Here is a 20,113-nt window from a genome sequence, read left to right on the forward strand (position 1 = left end):
TTATATTATTTACAAATAGAGACAATTTTACTTCTTCCTTTCCAATATTGATGCCTATTTTTCTTTTGCTTATCTGATTGCTCTGGATGGGACTTCCAGGACTAAGTTGAATACAAGTGGTGAGAGTAGGTACGTACCCTTGTCCTATTCCAGATCTTAGAGGAAAAACTTTTACTTCTTATCGTTGAGCATGGTGTTAACCATGGGCTTGTCATATATGGCCATTCTTAAGTAGACCTGCATTCTTTACATGCCCAATTGGTTGAAAGTTTATATCATGAAAGTATGCTATATTTTGGCAAATGCTCTTTCTGCACCTCTTGCGATGATCATTCAACTTACGTTTCATTAGACTGATGCGTTATATCACATTTTTTTAATGTTGAGCCATCTTTGTATCCCAAGGATAAATCCCTCTTGCACAGTGTATATGATCCTTGTAATGCCTCCTGAATTTGCTTTGTTAATATTTTGCTGAGGATTTTTGCTTCTATATTCATCAAGGATATTGATTGATAATTTACTTTTCTTGTAGCCTGCTCATCTGGTTTTGATATCAGGATAATGCTGGCTTTGTAAAATGAGTTTGGGAGTGTTTTCTTCAATTTTGGGGAAGAGTTTGAAAAACATTGGAAGGGATTCTTCTTTAAATGTCTGGTAAATTCACCAGAGCAACCTTTTGGCCCTGGGCCTTTCTTTGTTGGAAAGTTTTCTATCTCCTTATTCAGTATTAGTTAAGATTTTCTGTTTCTTCATGATTCACTTTTGGTAAGCTTTATGTTTCTAGGAATTTATCCATTTCTTCTCAGTTCTCCAATTGATTGATCTAGAATTGTTCATAATAGTCTTACAATCTTTTTTATTTCAGCGTTACCAGTTGTAACATCTCTTCTTTCATTTCTAATTTTATTTATTTGAGTCCTCTCTCTTTTTTCTATAGGTAGTCTAGAAAAGATTTGTCAATTTTGATTATCTTTTAAAAAAACTAGCTCTTAGCTTTGTTGGTCTATTTTACCTTTTTTCAGTCTCTTTCTTTTATTTCTGCTCTTTATTATTTCCTTTCTTTTTTTTTAAATTTATTTATGATAGTCACACATAGAGAGAGAGAGGCAGAGACACAGGCAGAGGGAGAAGCAGGCTGCATGCACCAGGAGCCCGACGTGGGATTCGATCCCGGGTCTCCAGGATCGTGCCCTGGGCCAAAGGCAGGCGCCAAACCGCTGCGCCACCCAGGGATCCCTATTATTTCCTTTCTTGTGTTAACTTTGGGCATAGTTGTTTCTCTTTTTCTTTTTTCTAGCTCCCTAGATCCTTGATGTGTAGAGTTAGGTTGTTTTTGAGATATTCTATTAATGTCCATGTTTATTACTATGAATGTCCCTTTTAGAACACCTTTTGCTGCTGGGGCACCTGGGTGGCTCAGTGGTTAAGTATCTGCCTTGATACTGCCTTGGATCATGATCCTAGGGTCCTGGGACAGAGCCCTGTGTTGGGCCCCCTGCTCAGCAGGGAGCCTGCTTCTCTCTCTCTCTCTCTCTCTCTCTCCCTCTCTCCCTCTGCCTCATGCCCCTCCCCCCCACTCATTCTCTCTCTCTCTCTCTCAAATAAATTGGAAAAAAAAGAGCACCTTTTGCTATGTCCCATAAGTGTTGATATTTTGTGTTTCCTCTTTTGTTTGTTTCAAGATATTTAAATTTTTAAAATTTCTTTGTCCCATTGGTTGTTCAGAAGTGTGTTGTTATATTTCACATATTTGTGAATTTTCTACTTTTTCTTCTGTTAGTGATTTCTAGTTTCAACTCATTGTGGTTGGAAAAGATGCTTCCTATGATTCCAGTCTTCGAAAATTTGCTAAGACTTGTTTTATGATTTATCATATAATATCCTGGAGAATGTTTCATATGCAGTTGAGAAGAACATGTATGCTGCTGCTTTTGGATTAAATATTTATTATATTTAATAAGTGTTACTTATTATTGTTTAGGTCCACTTGGTCTAAAGTAAAGTTCAAGTCCAGCATTTCCTTATTGATTTTTAGTGTGAACAATCTATCTACTGTTGAAAATAGGATACTGAAATCCTCTACTAATATTATATTATTGTCTATTTCTTCCTTCATATCTGTTGGCATATGATTAATATATTTAAGTGCTCCTTGTAGGAGCATATACAATTGTTATAGCCTCTTGATGAATTAACCTCTTTAACATTATATAGTAATCTTATTTCTCTCTTGTTACAATTTTTGGCTTACAGTCTCTTTTGTCAGATACAAGTGGAGGTAGGCACCCCTATTTTATTTTGGTTTCCACTTTGACTGAAATATCTTTTTTCATCCCTTCACTTTTAGCCTGTGTGTATGTGTAAAGCTAAAGTGAGTCTTTTCTGGCAGCATATAGTTTGGTCTTGCTTTTTAAAAAAAATCAGTCTCGTCGTTCTGTGCCCTTTGATTGGGGAATTTATCCATTACATTTAAAGTACTTTTCAGTAGGCAAGGACTGTTGTTTTCTGACTGTTTGGTAGTTCCCTTGTCCCTTTCTCCCTCTGTAGATCCCTTCTTTTGTGAATTGATTATTTTCTATAGTGGTGTCCTTTGATTCCCTACTCCTTTGTGTATCTACTGTTAGTTTTTGTTCTGTGATTACCATGAGGCTTATGTAAAACATATTCTAGATATAATAATTTCTTTATGCCCTTTTGCATCTTTCATTTCATTCGTTCTATTTTTCAGATTCAGAATATCTATTTGGGTCTTTTTTTAGTTATTTTTGTGAAACCTCTCATTTTATTTGCATATTGTTTTCCTAATCTTATTGAATTGTTATTCTTTTGGGGGTGGGGTAGCTAATTGAGCTTCCTTAACAGATATTTTGAATTCTTTATCAGGTAAATCACAGCTCTCCATATCTTTGAGGTTCGTTATTGGAAGATTCCTACGTTCCTTTGGCGGCATCATGTTTCCTTGATATTTAATGTTCCTTGAAGTCTCTCGTTGCTGTTATCTTCACATTTGCAGTAGCAGACACCTTCTCCAGTCTTTATAACTGACTTTAGGAGATAAATGTGTTCTCTCAGCTCTGCTAGGGATTCTGAGGCTTTCTCAGACCCTCTATAGCTATGCCTGCCTCTCACTTCTTGCTCCCTCTTGTGGAAGAATTCTTAAACCTGGATGGCTTCTATTCTGGAACACACCAGGCCACGTGCTGGCAGACTCCTTTGCTTTCTCAAGGGCAGAGCTACAACTCAAGCTATAGTCCCTCCTTGGCCCACAGATTTGAGCTGACTTTCTGGAGATGTTCACTAGCCAGCTGCCAAAGCTCGTTCTTACCACTGTTGGGAGCAGGCACAGAGAGCTGGACACAGAGTTTGTGTGAGTATTGGTTTGAGGAGCATGGAGTGTTGGGAGTCTTCATGGACCAGTTAGGAGAACCCATAGGCTGGGCGTTCCCTGTGGTTCATGGTGGGGCTTCTTGGTGGACTCTGAAACACAGATGATAGGATCCACATTCCTTTAATGCCCTTCAAGATTCCTATCTGTTACTCTCCCAGCCTCGCCCCTCTCCCCACTCATGTGGCTCACAACTCTATACGCTGGACGTGACAAGAGAGAAATGGGCCTGGGTGACCAAGTTCTCTGTGCACTCATTCATTCACACACTCTCTCTTTCCATGGCACGAGAAATCATAGGCAGAGAAGGGCTCTTTTGGCACTGAGTTGTGCTGCCCTCAGGGAGGGGTCATGAGTATAATCTAACTGTTCCCCTTATCCTCTCCATTGTGTCCACACTTGTATTTATTTTCTCTGGTGATGTGTTGGAGCTTCTCTATGGGTAACCTGGTCTCCCACAAAGGCTGTCTCATCCATGGGTGATTAAGACAGTGTTTTTCAAAGACTCCTGGACCATGGCCAAGGTAGCCTGGAGACAGTTCATGGGCCACTGCTGGGGCTGAGGTCTGTGTGTCTACTGCCTGATGCTTGGGTGGGCATCACTTCTGGGTCCTTTGGAGAACAGTGCTGCATCCTACAGCTCCCATGAAGGTACTTTCTTGTCCACAGATAGATGATGAATTGTTGTTGAGGGGAAATACTCTGATGGGTTTTTTTTTCAGGCATGTTGCTGATGTTACTCCTCTTTAATTTCTTTCAATTTCTGCACCATAATATCTGTTTTAACAACTCAAGAAAGGTAAATGTTTAGTTGAGTCATGAGAGGATGTAGCAGACATTCTACCCTTCACAATGGCACAGAAGATATATCTATTTACTGGCTTCACCCCACCTGGGTCAGCATTGGTGGGGCCTCTCCTCCAAGCTTTGAAGATTAGTAACAGAGATATTTCAAGGCAAACAGTTGTTCACCGAACATAAAATCATCAATGTGCATGCATATGAAGCTGATCTTGATATTAAATTCAAAATAGCTATATAAATGATAGATTCGATTCAAGGGCAAAAACAAAAACAGAAAAAAGGATAGTGAAGTTTAAAGTGCCATCTTTGTTGTTTTTGAAAATTTATTTACTTATTCATGAGAGACACACACAGAGAGGCAGAGACACAGGCAGAGGGAGAAGCAGGCTCCCTGCAGGGAGCCTGATGTGGGACTTGATCCCAGGACTCTGGGATCAAGACCTGAGTCAAAGGCAGATGCTCAACCGTTGAGCCACCCAGGCATCCCTAAAATGCCATCTGTTAAAGAACTTAAAAGCTGTTTATTCTGAACACTTTTAGGACCATCACTGATCTTTTCATAAAGCAGGCCAATAGTCTATGCCAGAGGTGACAGACTAGCAGACTGGAAGACTTGGTGTGTAATCATGTTTTATTTGGTCCGCAGAGTGTTTAACAATTAAAAAAAATTAACATAAAACTTAGGACCTTCCTTTTCCATGGAAAAACCAGGCAATCGGTAACATTGACTTGATATTATTATGTGACAGAAGACTAGAGACAGTGAAAGGGAGCTGCCCCTTTCATTCATTTATTTTTAAATAAGAAATAACTGACATATAACATTATATTGGTTTCAGGTATACAACACCATGGTTCAATATATGTATATGTTTGGGAATGATCACCACAATAAGTCTAATGAACATCCATCAGCACACATAGTTGCAAAATATTCTTTTTCTTGTGATGAGAACTTCTAAGACCTACTCTTAGCAACCTTCAAATATGCAATGTAGTATTAATACAGTCACTATGCTGTCACTTACATGTTTCATAATGGAACTTTGTTCCTGTTGACCTCCTAGAGCTGCCCCTTTTAGATAAGCAAATGCTCTTGAGTTTTCTCAGGCCTTACTTGACCTGCTTACTCTCCTCCTTGATCCTACCTGGCTCCTGGAAGCATTTGAGTTTGTGTTTCCTGGTTTTAATGGGGCGTTCTCATAGCAAAGGCCCTGCTACCAGTTTTCTTTGGGATCCTTGATCCTACTGTTTTTGAAGAAGTTCTACCACTTTATTTATATATTGGGCTTAAGTCTTTGCTAATGATATGACCATATGTCCCTGACAGGAGATAACCTTAGTTGTTACGATTAGTCATTGACCCTTTGTTATAAGGACTCCATTTATTGTCAAGCTAGTGGAGACAGGGTGTAGAAAGAACATGAAGACACCAGAGTCCAAAAAGAAGTGTCCAGGGACTGCCACCAAGGAGGGAGGAGGGGTGAGGAAAAGTGGCAACCATAACTTTGACACCCATTGCCCTCTTAGCTGCCTAGAGCTGGCCTTTATTATTAGCATGTGATTCAGATGTATTGGCTAACCAGAAGCAAAGAGTCTAGAAATAAGTGATGAAATAGGGCAGACTGGGGGAAATGCCATGTGATGGAAAACATGCTGTGGCAAGAGTATTGGTGAAAGAATTCCATGTCTCCATAGAGAGTGGTAGAAGCAAAAGGAATGCCTTTCTAAAAACAGAGGAGCCTGGTATAGCACTTCCTGTAGAATCATCTTGCTTTCCTCACAGACATGAACAGGACAGGACCATGAGGGAAATGATTGATCACAACTGAAGGCGCTTTCCTTCTGGTTTCTTCTCTAAACTGTATGCTGATGATTTTGAAATCTTTCTCAAATTGAACTAGTTTGGAGTTGCCTTATCAGACCAGTTGTAAGTTGAGTTGTTACAAATTTGTGCTTAGGAAAATTAGAGTTTATTCCAGTGCTTATTAACTTTTTGAAAGTATGATCCATTAGGATCATGTTACTTCTATGACTTAAATCTGATTTAACCTAAACAGACAATGCGAGAATCGTGGCCAGAATAGATAATGCCTGTGTATGTGTGGAATTAAGCTAAAAACTCTTTCCATTTTCAAACAAATGAATAGGATTATGTGCTCCACAGATGGTGTTTCAGTCCCTTGTGTGGGATCTATTACAATAGTCTATTTCAGCACACCCTTTTTTTTTTTCCTGTGGAAGTCATTCACATTGTAGAGGAAAAGTTTAGTAGAATATTACATTGTGAATTTTTAGTGTAAGCAGTTCCCCAAATAAATATTTCTTGGGAGCCTCTAAGCCAATACCTTCATAAGCATTTACAGAGCCCATTCATCATGACTATAGATTCTCAAGGAAATTGCCAAGTGTACACACTATTTTAGTGTTACTTCAGGTTTAAAAAAAATCCGTCCTCTTATATAGAGGTCTTTTTGTCTCTCCTTGGCAGTTCTCCTCACACTTCAGTTTTGCTTTGTTGTTGTTTTTAACAACTTTAGTGAGGTAAAATTGATATGAAATTGAAGTGTATTTATGAGAGATATTGGTGTGCATTTCATGTCTACAACCATGAAACCACCCATCTCAGTCTTTTTTTTTTTTTTAAAGGATTTTATTTATTTGTTCATGAGAGACAGAGAGAGAGAGAGAGGCAGAGGGAGAAGCAGGCTCCATGCAGTGACCCCAATGTGGGACTTGATCCTGCGACTCCGGGATCACGCCCTGAGCCGTAGGCAGATGCCCAACCGCTGAGCCATCCAGGCATCCTCCCATCTCAGTCCTTATAGTGAACATATGCCTCACATGCAAATACTTCCTTGCATGCCTTTGTAATTCCTTCTCTACATTTTTACCTATCCTCCACTTCTTCAGGTACCCACTGATCTGCTTTTTATCACTCTAGATTAGTTTGTATTTTCTAGAGATTTATATAAATAGAGTCATACAGTATGTTTTGTTTTATGTCTAGTCTCTTTCATTCAGCATAATCATATTGGGACTCATCCATATTATTGTATGTGTCATTAATTCATGACTTTCTATTCTTAGTAGTATTCTACTGTACGGATATACTACCATTTATTTATCCTTTCATGTGTTTATGGACCATTTTGAGCAATTACAAAGAACACAAGTTCTTGGTATGGATGGACATATGTCTTTATTTCTCTTGTCTCAAACGTAGGAGCAGAGTGGGTGCACCATTTGGTACTTATACACAAGTGTTCAGAGATGCTTTATTTGTAATAGCCAAACACTGCAAACACTGCAAACCTCCATATACACATTTTAAGAACTGTCTAACATTTCCAGAGTGGTTGTCAATTTTATATTCTCACTAGAAATGTAGGAAAGTTGTACTTCCTCCACATCTGAGCCAACAGTTAATACAGGCTTCTTAATTTTAGTCATTTGAATAGCTATTCAGTATTACCTTGTCATTTTAATGTTCACTGTTCTGGTGATTAGTGATAATGAGCATCTTTTCATGAGCTTATTTGCCATCAGTACATCTTCTTTGATAAAGAGTTCAAGTCTTTTGCCTATATATGTTTTTGTAATTGCAGTAATTATTTTCTTAGTACTCTTTATATATTCTGGATACAAGTTTTTTATCAGACAATACTTTTTGAAAATATTAGTTTCATTCTGTGACTTTCTTTTCATTCTCATAAAATTGTTTGAAGAGCAAAGATTTTAATTTTATTGGACAAATTCATTAATTTGTTCTTTTGCAAATTGTGTTTTTGGTACTTTTTCTAAGAAACCTTTGCCCAACTCAACGTCACAAAGGTTTTCTCCTCTGTTTTCTTCTATAGATTTTATACTTTTAGGTCTATGATTCATTTTGAGTTAATTTTTGTATATGGTGTGCAATTACCCACATTTATTTATTTGTGTACAGATATTCAATTTTTCTGGCATTTTTTTTCTTTACTGAATTGCCTCTGTGCTTCTGTTAAAAGGTCACTGTCCATACATGTGTTAATTTCTGGACTCTTTTTTTGATTCCATTGATTGATTTGTCTGTATTGATACCAATATCACATGTGTTTGTAAGCATTATAAGTCTTAAAGTCAAGTAGTACTAGTATTTCTTGTTCAAAGTTGTTTTAGCCCTTGTAGGCATTTTGCATTAACATATAAATGTTAAAATCAACTTGTCGATATATACAAGAAAAACTGGGATTTTGATTAGTCCTGTATTGAATCTACAGATCTATTTGGAAGAGAATTAATATCTTAACAATATTGAATCATCTGACTTATAAACAAGGTCTATCTCTGTTTAGAGAGAATATGTATGTTCTGCTGCTGTTGCATGGAGTGAGTTCTGTGTCAGACAGGTGAAATTGATTGTTAGTTTTGTTCAATTCTATACTTTCAGAAGTGTTGTTCATTCTTAGTGTATTTGTCTTTCACATTTTTGGTCAGACTTATCTCTTTTTGCTGCTATTGTAGGTGGCTTTTAAAATTTTAGTTTCTGCTTATTCATTACTAGTATATAGAAATATATTTTTTGTACTTTGGGATTTTTATCTGCAACTTTGTTAAACTCTTATTATTTTTAGTAGCTTTTTTGGTAGATTCCATCAGATATTCTACATACATAAATATATTTACATATTCTGTAAATAAAGGCAGTTTTGGCTTTTTTTCCCCAGTCTGGATATCTTTTATTTCTTCTTTATTGCCTTTCTATACTTGCTAGCACCTCTAGTATAATGCTGAGTGGAAATTATAACACCAGACTTTCTTCTTATTCTTATGTGTGTATGTGGGAACATTCATTCTTTCACTATTATTTTATTATATTAGTAGTAGGTTTTTCATATTTGCCCTTTATCAGGTTGAGAAAGCTCCTTTTTTGTTCCTTGTTCACCGAAAATTTTTTTATCAGAAATAAATATTGGATTTTGCCAAACAATTTTTGGCTTTTTTTGTGATAATCAATTTCTGCTTTTTTTTTTTTGTCTTTTTAATTGAAGTACTGACTTACCCAAAAGATCTAAAAAGGTCAATTTTAGTTAGGAATCGTGTTTGGCTATAATAAAAAGATACCTGAAAAAATAGAAACATGTACCTGCTAGAGGCTTAGTATCTTTATGCAATGAGAAATCTGGAAGTGGTTGATTTGTGATATGCATTCATCCCCATAAGGAATTTGGAGCAAAGTCATCCATGATTCTCTGGGCCTTTTTTCCAAGTTCATGATGGTATTTGCAGATTCAGCTTTTTTGTCCACACATCAGGCATCAGAATGGACACAGAGAAGGGGAATTACACTCACTAATTAAGTCTGTCCTCTACACTGTTTTCTACCTGGACGCTTCAATCCAGAAAGAGGGCTGGGAAATGTAGTTTATTGCTGGTCACAGTATGGTCCCTGGTGAAAGTAGGATTCTGTCAATAAGGATGGAAGGAAGAAGAGACATTAGGTATGCAATTAGCAATGTTTGCCAACCTCACTACTAGTAATTACTCTTTGTATTTGTCCTTAAGGGTCATGAAAGCCCTGTTAAGTGGAGGGAAAAGGAATTTGAGATAACTTTTTTTTATTATTTTACTGAATGCAAATTTCTAGGCTCCCCATATTCTCTCACTTTCCATGACTGATCAACTGATGCAGGTCATCCATGGACCATTGATGGCTGAGAGGCAAGAGCCCTGAACCCAAACAGTGGGATTTGCAACTTTGGGATGGAAGGAGGAGAGAGTATGAAATAGCTATCATTGGCCGCTCTTTCCTGCAATTGTATTACAAATATGTCCACTTCCTCCATTCAGATGTTCTTTCCTGAGAACCTCCTTGATATCACTTCAACGAACTGCTCCCTTCCTGCAGGTTTCACAGTTTTTTTATGACAGCTTTATTGAGATATAATCCTCATACCTTAAAATTCATCCATTTAAAGTATACAGTTTAGTGGTTTTTAGTATACTCATAGAGTTGTGCAACCATCACACCATCAATTTTAGAATGTTTTCATTCCCTCAGATAAACCCCATAACCATTAGCCATATTCACACCTGGTCCTTCCCAGTCCTAGGCGACTAATGCACTGTCTTTATAGATTTACCTTTTGGACATTTTATACAAATGGAATTGTTGAATATGCTCTCACAATATTTTGCTTATACCCTGGGTATAAGCATTTGCCCTGGGTCTGTTGAGGTTGAGAAGCTCATACCTGACTTCCACTGCAGAGTGAGAGTTCCTGGTCAGCTGTCCCTGTATCCACAGTAGTGCTTAACAGTGTGCCTGCTGCATCAGTAAATATTAAATTGAAGGAAAGACAATTCCCTTCCCTTTTATAAACAAACACAGTGGGGTTGGCTGCAATGTAATGTTTAGATATAGGAAAGCAAGATCATTTCTGTCTGCAGCTGAACACTGTAGTAGTGATTAGAGTTTTGTAATGACTGTATACAGTTGGCCTCAAACAAAGGAATGAAGTTTATCTTAGAAGCCAATTCTGAGAGCACCTGGGTGGCTCAGTTGATTAAGCGTCTGCCTTTGGCTTGGGTCATGACCCCACGGTCCTAAGATCAAGCCCTGCATCAGGCTCCCTGCTCAGTGGGGAGTTTACTTCTCCCTCTGCCCCTTCCCTTGCTCATGCTCCCTCTCTCTCTTTCTCAAATAAATAAATAAAATCTTTTAAAAAAGAAGTCAATGCTCTGCTTTCTTGCTCTTCCTTATTTGAATTTTCTAACATATGACTCCTAGCCATCTAGTTCACCTGCCCTAATATCTGACCCAGCATCACCACTACCATCTTTTTCACTCATGCCATTGTACCCGTCTTAAAACCCATCATAAGTTTTGATCTATCACAAGTCAGGTACTAGAATTTAATCATACTTTTGCCTCTAATACCAGGTATGAATGTGGGAAAACCATCCCATATTCCTACCCTCAGTTTCTTTGTTTGAAAGAATGTGGCAGTTGTGTTCGGTAAATGCACCTTTATTTTATATTCTTATTTTTTTATTTATTTTATTTTTTTATTGGAGTTCAATTTTCCAACAAATAGCATAACACCCAGTGTTCATCCCGCCAATTCCCCCCTCAGTGCCCATCACTCAGTCACCCCAACCCCCCACCCACCTCCCTTTCCACTACCCCCTTGTTCGTTTCCCAGAGTTAGGTGTCTCTCATACTTTGTCACCCTCACTGATATTTTCACTCATTTTCTTTCCTTTCCCCTTTATTTCCTTTTGCTAATTTTTATATTCCCCAAATGAATGAGACCATATAATGTTTGTCCTTCTCCGATTGACTTATTTCACTCAGTATAATACCCTCCAGTTCCACCCATGTTGAAGCAAATGGTGGGTATTTGTCCTTTCTAATGGCTGAGGAATATTCCATTGTATACATAGACCACAGCTTCTTTATCCATTCATCTTTCAGTGGACACTGAGGCTCCTTCCACAGTTTGGCTATTGTTGACATTGCTGCTATGAACATTGGAGTGCAGGTGTTCCAGCGTTTCACTGCATCTGTATCTTTGGGGGTAAATCCCCAGTAGTGCAATTGCTGGGTCATAGGGTAGCTGTATTTTTAACTCTTTGAAGATCCTCCACACAGTTTTCCAGAGTGGCTGTACCAGTTCACATTCTCACCAACAGTGCAAGAGGGTTCCCCTTTCTCCACATCCTCTCCAACATTTGTTGTTTCCTGTTTTGTTAATTTTCACCATTCTGACTGGTGTGAGGTGGCATCTCATTGTGGTTTTGATTTGTATTTCCCTGATGGCCAGTGATGCGGAGCATTTTCTCATGTGCTTGTTGGCCATATGTAGGTCTTCTTTGGTGAAATTTCTGTTCATGTCTTTTGCCCATTTCATGATTGAATTGTTTGTTTCTTTACTGTTGAGTTTAATAAGTTCTTTATAGATCTTGGATACTAGCCCTTTATCTGATATGTCATTTGCAAATATCTTCTCCCATTCTGTAGGTTGTCTGTTAGTTTTGTTGACTGTTTCTTTTGTGGTGCAGAAGCTTTTTATCTTGATTAAGTCCCAATAATTTATTTTTGCTTTTGTTTCCCTTGCCTTCATGGATGTATCTTGCAAGAAGTTGCTGTGGCCAAGTTCAAAAAGGATGTTGCCTGTGTTCTTCTCTAGGATTTTGATGGATTCTTATCTCAAATTTAGATTTTTCAACCATTTTGAGTTTATCTTTGTGTATGGTGTAAGAGAATGGTCTAGTTTCATTCTTCTGCACGTGGCTGTCCAATTTTCCCAGCACCATTTATTGAAGAGGCTGTCCTTTTTCCAGTGGATAGTCTTTCCTGCTTTGTCGAATATTAGTTGCCCATAGAGTTGAGGGCCCATTTCTGGGTTCTCTATTCTGTTCCATTGATCTATGTGTCTGCCTTTGTGCCAGAATCACACTATCTTGATGATCACAGCTTTGTAGTACAGCTTGAAATCCAGCATTGTGATGCCCCCAGCTCTGGTTTTCTTTTTCAACATTCCCCTGGCTATTTGGGGTCTTTGGGCAGTTATTTTCAAGAGATACTTTGATCATGGAAACATTTTCTAAATTCATTTGACTAAATCAATTATATTATGTCTATTAGAACCACAGTTAAGTACTGTATTAGGAGATATAATTGGTTATAAAGGAATATTTGATCTGCCCATTCTTTTTTTCTTTCTTGCCATGCCCTAGGTGTAAATCCAAAGTGAAATGTACGTGGCAGAAGAGAAAACTATTGAGTATAGTTAGTGGCTCATGGTATTAAAGCCAAGTATTTACAAGTAAAAGGAATGAGGTCCATGGCACTGGTAATGGGATTTAAATGGATTTAGGAACTAAGGCTGAAATAAGAGCCTAATTAGAGAAGATCCTTGGGTCATCATGTCAGTCCTCACCTGTCTGTCAGGCAGACAGACTGTCCACAGCTTTCACTTCAAAAGATGTGGCATGTTCTTCTCATCAGTGTCTCTTGCCTGCCTGTTCTTGAGGGAGAAGTTGCCTTGGCTGCCCCTTGCAAGTCACGTTTCTGCAGCAGTGCACTTAGTGGGGTCCAGAGATTCAGCTTACATCTTGTCTCCAAAAAGACTACTAAAAATTTAGAATATGGGATTTGATGGTTTTCTAAAAAAGAGATGTGAAAACTAAATCATATTGGATAAATTGTCTCTGCTAGCATTTTCCTGATTTTAATTGCCCTTTTAAAAATAAGAAGAAAGGACCTGAAGATAGAATAAAATGACTGTTTTCCATTGATGCGAGAGCTATACTTATAATGTGTCTTTTGTACCTGTTTTTATTTATTATTTTTTTTTGCACTTACTCTTAAAATCTAAGTGATTAAGCATTTATCAAGGGGGATCTCTGTTCCTTTTCTCTTTGTAGTTCACTTTGGGATTTTCTAGAGGACAAATCAGCATCTTTATCTTACTTTGGTTCCTCAGGTGGAGTTTGTTAGTTATGGAAGCTGGGCCCCCAGAGTAGGTGGCATCTGAAGCTAAATGAGGAAAGGTAAGACTAGGATAGGGATTGAGCTCAGCTGATGTCCTTGGGGGAGGGTCTGTGTCTGTCAACACATATGCCATAGTGAGTGTTACTGCAATTTGGCAAATTGGGACATTTGAGGATGTAGAGTTTTTTAACTTACTGTCTTTTCTTCTGATATCTCCCTTTGCTCCTACTGGCCTAGCTGTTACTTGTTGAAGGCTAGTGCTAGATGTGGGAATCCAGAGCTGGTGGGATAAGGACATGGAACACACATGGCGCTTATGTGACAGAGTCTAATGCAGTATGAAGATTATGCGCTATGGCAGTAGAATTTGTGCTCTTTCCTTTTTGAATCTATCCCAACAATATTTCCCATTACTTACTTAATTACTTGACTTGAGGCTTCAATGCTCAGAGGCGATTCCATTGGCTTTAGCTTTAATTAAGAAAAAAAAAAATCGTTAGGAAAGCAGATTCTCCCTTCCAGTTTCTCATTAATTTACAGATGAATTTGTTTTCTGCTAACTATCTATTGACAGTTTACTCCAGACTTTGGCCAAATGTTAGTTTGGGCCTTATAAAAATAATCTGGATTTAAAAGTTACCATCACAGGATTTTTGTTCTATCTCTTTTTAACTGACTGGACTTCTTGGTGTTCACTACATAAAATACAGTTTGTCCCATCAGGAATCAAATGTGAAAGCATTCAAAGGATTACTCAGTGATCTCAAAAATTTGAAATTCGAGAATATGGGTGTTACTTTTTTTCTTCAACCACTATATCCAATTTCTGTGTTTTCTTTTAAATGCACAGTATCAGACAACTCTTTTTTCTTATTAAATGCAAGTAGTATTTGATCTTTAAAACTTCTCAACATGCAAGTGGAGTTTTAAATTGTTTTAGTATCTTGAATGAGGAGATACTGATAAATTTGAGTCTGAAGACTGATGTTTGCAATATGCTGCAAACAGATATCATGAGTATATAAGACAAGTGAGACAAAGCACTTTCATATTTACATATTACAGTGGGTGCCAGTGCTCGTGGTAAGGTAGGAGCATCCTGTGGTGCATGTGCTACTATATAACATAGTGTGATCTAGCATCCAGAATATGCCCCTCTGCGCAGTTAGACCTGAGCTTTTTGTGGAGTTTAATTGACCCTTGCATACTGCAGTTAGGGTGGTTTGCTGGTTTGTATGTGCATATCTATCTTAAAGAACAGCACAGAGCTATGACCTTACAGATGAATGGCACATCTACAATATCAAACACATGCATAGAGACAGTAGAAAACAGGGAACTCTGATGTTGGCACATATTGACTTAACCTCACAGTGTAACTCCACTTTTGTAGAGCCAATGTGTTCATATGTTACAAGCTGATCTTGCTTTTAATGAAATCAAATGTATTAGTGTCTGAATCAAATATTGCGGAGTTGCTATGAATCTCCTTGGAATGCTAGTGTCATTATCTCTACTCTGGCCCAGGATCCCAAGCTACGTGGCCTGGCATCCCTCAGCAAATGGCCTGAGTGCTAAATAATTATTCTGGTGACGGAAGTGAGCCTTTAGTTCCTAAAGTTTATGGTCACTTTATTCCCTTGTGGTGTCTTCTACTGATGGTTTGTTGTAGTAATTCCATATATTTCATTAGAGTATTCCCAGTTAATTCTTATAATAAAGCCCTAACACCTTAGTTTGGTTTTCAAAGTCTGTATCTTTCCGAAGCTACTGCTCCCAACATTGTACCTAGGCAGATATTCTCATTTTCATTTGATTTCTTTTTACCCCCGGTTTTCATTTTTGTTTCATCTAAAACACCTTCCCCTATATCTCTGTATGTCTAAATTTCTTTGATAAAGATCTAAAAGTGGTTATCATTTTTGGTCCAGAAAATATATAAATATATAAAATGTATACACACATATATATACAAATGTAAAGATATATATATATACACACAATATATATTATCACTGTATATATACTATTTATACAGTGTATATATCCTGTATATATAGTGTGTATATATACACTATAAGTACAGGATATATACACAATATAAACTATATTCACACAACACTGCCTAAATCACATAAAAGAATATTTAATGACATGGGAAGATTTTTCTAATTAAGTGGAAAGGAAAATTGAAAAATACTATGATTCTTTTTTTTTTTTTCTTGAGGAGACCTCTATAGGGAAATACATAGGGAAAATTTTCTGAAAGGTTCTATGTTAATAGAAATGTTATAAGTTGATGGAACCAGAGATAGTTTTATTTTGCCTTTCGATATTTTACATTTAGATAGTAAATCTGTTTTACTTTTGTAATAAGACGTGAATTGGTAAAACTTATTTGTAAAACATAAGGATACCTTACCCCATCCTTATATAAAATTTTGGAATATCCGAATTCCAAATTATGCCATGTTATTCTCACCATTACTCTTATATTCAGGTATTTTAAAGAATGTTTAATCAAAGTGAGTAGTGCTAATATTGAAGAAAATGCTAATTTTTAGTACAGTATATATTTGATGTTCCTTTCTATGGGGCCATGGACCTTTACTTTAGAAATCCTCAGACTACCAGTGCACTCATGTTTTCAATGATAATCCTTACTTCCACAAGTTGGGTCACACCTAAGATATTCACTAATGAAAGAGAAGTTAAGATTTACTCTTCTTAAAGACCTGGGTGACATTTTAGGAATATTTTTGTCAATAAGAAGAGGACGTCTAGTTCTGCTGTGTCATAGTTGTGAGTAATGTGTGCCCAAAGAAATTTTTCTTTTGTTTCCAGTGAAAGGGGGATACTCCTCGGTCTTCTCTGTCACTCTGGAGTCTTCATATCTTGCTTTGGGGTTTGTCCCAGTATCCACATACACTCCTCCTGAAACAAAGAGGATATTTTGGGTAGTGACTGCTAATTTAAAAAAAAAAATGTGTTAGGCAGCTTTTCCTTGAAACTTCTTTCCTAATTCGGCATGAAGCAGAATTAAATAGTAGAAATGAAGGAATTTATTTCGAGATAGCAAAATAAGAAGGGCAATCGTTTGGTTGCACAGCAGACGAGGAGAGGGCCAAGGAATGGATTGAAGGAAATTATCAAGCATGCATGTTGTTTTTAAGTGATACTTGAGACTGGGATGTGAAACAGCTGTGTTGTTGGTTTTTTTTTTTTTTCTTGTGCCAACTTTCCTTATTTGATTGATTTTCTCTCTGACAGCCCACTGTGCTGATAAATGTGTCCATGGTCGCTGCATTGCTCCAAACACCTGTCAGTGTGAGCCTGGCTGGGGTGGAACCAACTGCTCCAGTGGTAAGTTCCCACCTGTTCTTGTCTGTCTCTGCGTGTTTTTGCTGTATGGGCTCCCTTGTCTGCAGATGAGCCTGAGCCACGGGTTTCGGTCTTGTTCCCTATACAGAATATAGTGTGGTTTCCTAATCCAGTTCCTAAAGACGGTTTCTTTTAAATCCATATATGTATCATATTCAGAACTGTTTTTAATGGAGGAGAAAGAAAAGTACTTAGAAAGAAAGAGATTTCAATAGTCTGATGTTGATACATCTGTAAATAGGAATAAGTTTCCCAGAGTAGGGTCTAGAATTAGGCTCCTTCGTCGGGTCAGGCAGTTTTGTGGTAACATAACTACTATATCCTAAGGTAACATAACTACTATATCCTAACTGATGTTTTTACATGATGATTTATCTAGAATTCTTCCTTGGTGATTAAAATTTGCCACCTGTTGGCTTTAACTCAGAAGTAAAATTGATATTTTCAATGCTTGATTTTTTTTTTTAAATTTACTTCTGAATTCTGAGATGTCAATAATGAATTCTCAGAAGATGTTGGGGAGAAATATTGGTCATAACCGAAAATTCATGAACATTTTGGTATGAAATCAAATTGTATAGTGGAAGGGGAGGTGGGTGGGGGGAGGGGGTGACTGGGTGGTGGACACTGAGGGGGGCACTTGACAGGATGAGCACTGGGTTTATGCTATATGTTGGCAAATAGAACTCCAATTAAAAATATACAAAAAAACCCCCAAATTGTAATATAGTATATAATTTGTCTTCATTATGTTAGAATTACAATTCTAACATGTGAATTATAATTCTAATAACAATAGAATTGTAATTCTAACATAATGATATTTTGGACTATAAAGAGCTTGCACTTAAAACCTCATATTCTTTATTAAGAAGATTAGGCAATGGAATGTCCTGTAATTCAGTTGCTTTTCTAAATTTCACAGTTAAAACTTAGGTTTTCTGGCTAACGCATTGCCTTGCGTGTAATTGTGGATACTTCCTGTTTCTTCGTACTGCTTTTTGCTTTGAAAAAATGTGAGGGGGGCGGAATCAAAGCCCAACTGAATTCTAATACATGAAATGTTACATTTAGAGAAAGAAAATCATAGCTTTAAAAATTAGCAGGATCTCATGACAACACAAATTCATTCTTGTTTCTATGGCACAATTTTCCACAGCTAGTCTGAAGGGATTTCAACCCATCTAGATAAACCGGTTTTAGGAATTCGTACTTGCTTAAATTTGGAATCGGGAGATTACTGTGTTTCTGGTAAGAACTACTTGCTATAGACTTGTGATCTCTTGGCTGTCCCTAAAATAGCATCTCTAGGGGTAGTTCTTGTGCTGCCTATGCACAGACATTCTGTGTGAAAGAGCCTTTTTATTATGTCTTAAACAGGGAGTGTGTGTGTATGTGTGTGTCTTTCTGCCCTGAAAGGCTTCCAATTCCAATGGATAACTGTCTTGCAGGATTTTGTTTTGCTTCTGCTGGAGATCAGGAGGAGAGTGGGCATTTTGTTCACATGCCATGGAGGCAAAATGTTTGGGATGTGGGATTTGGCTCACAGCCATTTTTCTGGCCGACTGACCTCAAATGCAGTGTCGCTTTCATTAACTTTTCCAGCTTAAAAATCAGTTGTGCCTACACATTTTGAAGAAAAATAACATTATTCTGTAAACTAGTGGGAATGAAAAGAGTAGATGTATTCTGTGTTTGAAAAGTGAGATTTGTTTCTACGCCAGGGCAAGTATGCTGTGGGATAGAGTAGTTGCAACCGTATTCATAATTGCTGTCCTAAGGACTGCAGCCCGCCTCGAGCTAAGGGGTCAGACTTGAGTGTCTGTGTGAACAAAACAAAAGGCTACATGAGTTTCAGCCTCTCCAGAACTGATTCAGGCATTCTAGAAAACAAACTGTTGGTTTATTTTGGAGTTTAGGCTTTCTAGAAAATAACTTGTTGCTTGCTTTTGGACTTGACTAATTTTTGAATGAAGTCTCTAGCATCCTGAGGACACATGTTCTTTCCATCTAGAATATAATATGATGCCATCTTTTGTCTCTTCTTTACAACTCCTGTTTTGGCTCTATAATGACCAGAAGCATAAATGAACACAGGCAGACACCTGAGGTCTTTAAAGATGCTCTGAGAAAAACATTTCTGACACCGTGTTTAAACACATGAGAATATGCTGTTCTGAGCTGGAGCACTGGGTCTTGTTACTTGAGTTTTGTCTGTAGCAGTTCCTCTAATAACACTTGTCAGAAGGTATGTAATTTAATTACTCTAAGCCAAATAATTCTTGAAATAAAATGCATGCTTCAGTAATCTACTAGGTAGCACAGTTCAGATGACCTCATTTCAGGGCACCTGGGTGGCTCAGTCAGTTAAGTGTCTGACTCTTGATTTTGGCTTGGGTCCTGATTTTAGGGTCCTGGGATCGAGCCTGTGTCAGAGTCCGTGCTCAGTGGGGCATTTGCTTGAAATTCTCTCCCTCTCTCTGCTCCTCCCCCCACTCATATTCTAGCTCTCTCTGTCTCTCTAAAATACATAAATCTTTAAAAAAATAAATGACCTCATTTCCAAGGATTCTATTTCTGTGTTCCCTCCCTCTCTGGTTATGGCTATGAATACGTTGGGTGATATTTGTTAGGTCCATAGATAATTGCCTTGATAATCAGAGTAGGGGCTTGTATCAGGGTCCCATCAGGAGACAGAAACCACAATAAATCTTTTATAGAGCAAACTTTTTATTTTGAAACCATTTTAGATTTATAGTAGAGTTGCAAAGATAGTAGAGAGTTACCATATACCCACATCTAGTTTTCCCCTTGTTAACATCTTACTAGTAGTTTGTCAAACTGAGAAACTGACATTAGTACATTACTATTAATTAAACCTCAGACTTTGGATTTCATGTTTTTTTCCATTAATGTCCTGTATCTGTTCCAGAATCCAATTCAGGCCACCATATTGCATTTCATTGTCATGTCCGCCCAGTCTCCTATGGTGGAATTGTCTATGACAATTTCCACCTTTGGCTTTTTCTAATCTTGACAGTCTTGAGGCGTGCTGGCCAATT

At 37.6% G+C, this 20,113-nt stretch overlaps 1 protein-coding gene across 7 annotated transcripts in view; it reads left to right on the forward strand.

The window, feature by feature from the left end:
* MEGF10 (multiple EGF like domains 10) overlaps positions 1-20,113 on the forward strand; it is a 215,497-nt gene that overhangs the window by 108,426 nt on the left and 86,958 nt on the right. For all 7 annotated transcript variants that reach the window (XM_035696985.2, XM_035696987.2, XM_035696983.2 and 4 more), the window contains one exon: positions 16,941-17,033. In XM_035696985.2, the coding sequence (XP_035552878.1) occupies positions 16,941-17,033 (93 nt within the window). The remainder of the gene's footprint in view (positions 1-16,940; positions 17,034-20,113) is intronic.

The sequence above is a fragment of the Canis lupus genome, chromosome 11 (assembly GCF_003254725.2).
Source record: "Canis lupus dingo isolate Sandy chromosome 11, ASM325472v2, whole genome shotgun sequence".
NCBI lineage: Eukaryota > Metazoa > Chordata > Mammalia > Carnivora > Canidae > Canis > Canis lupus.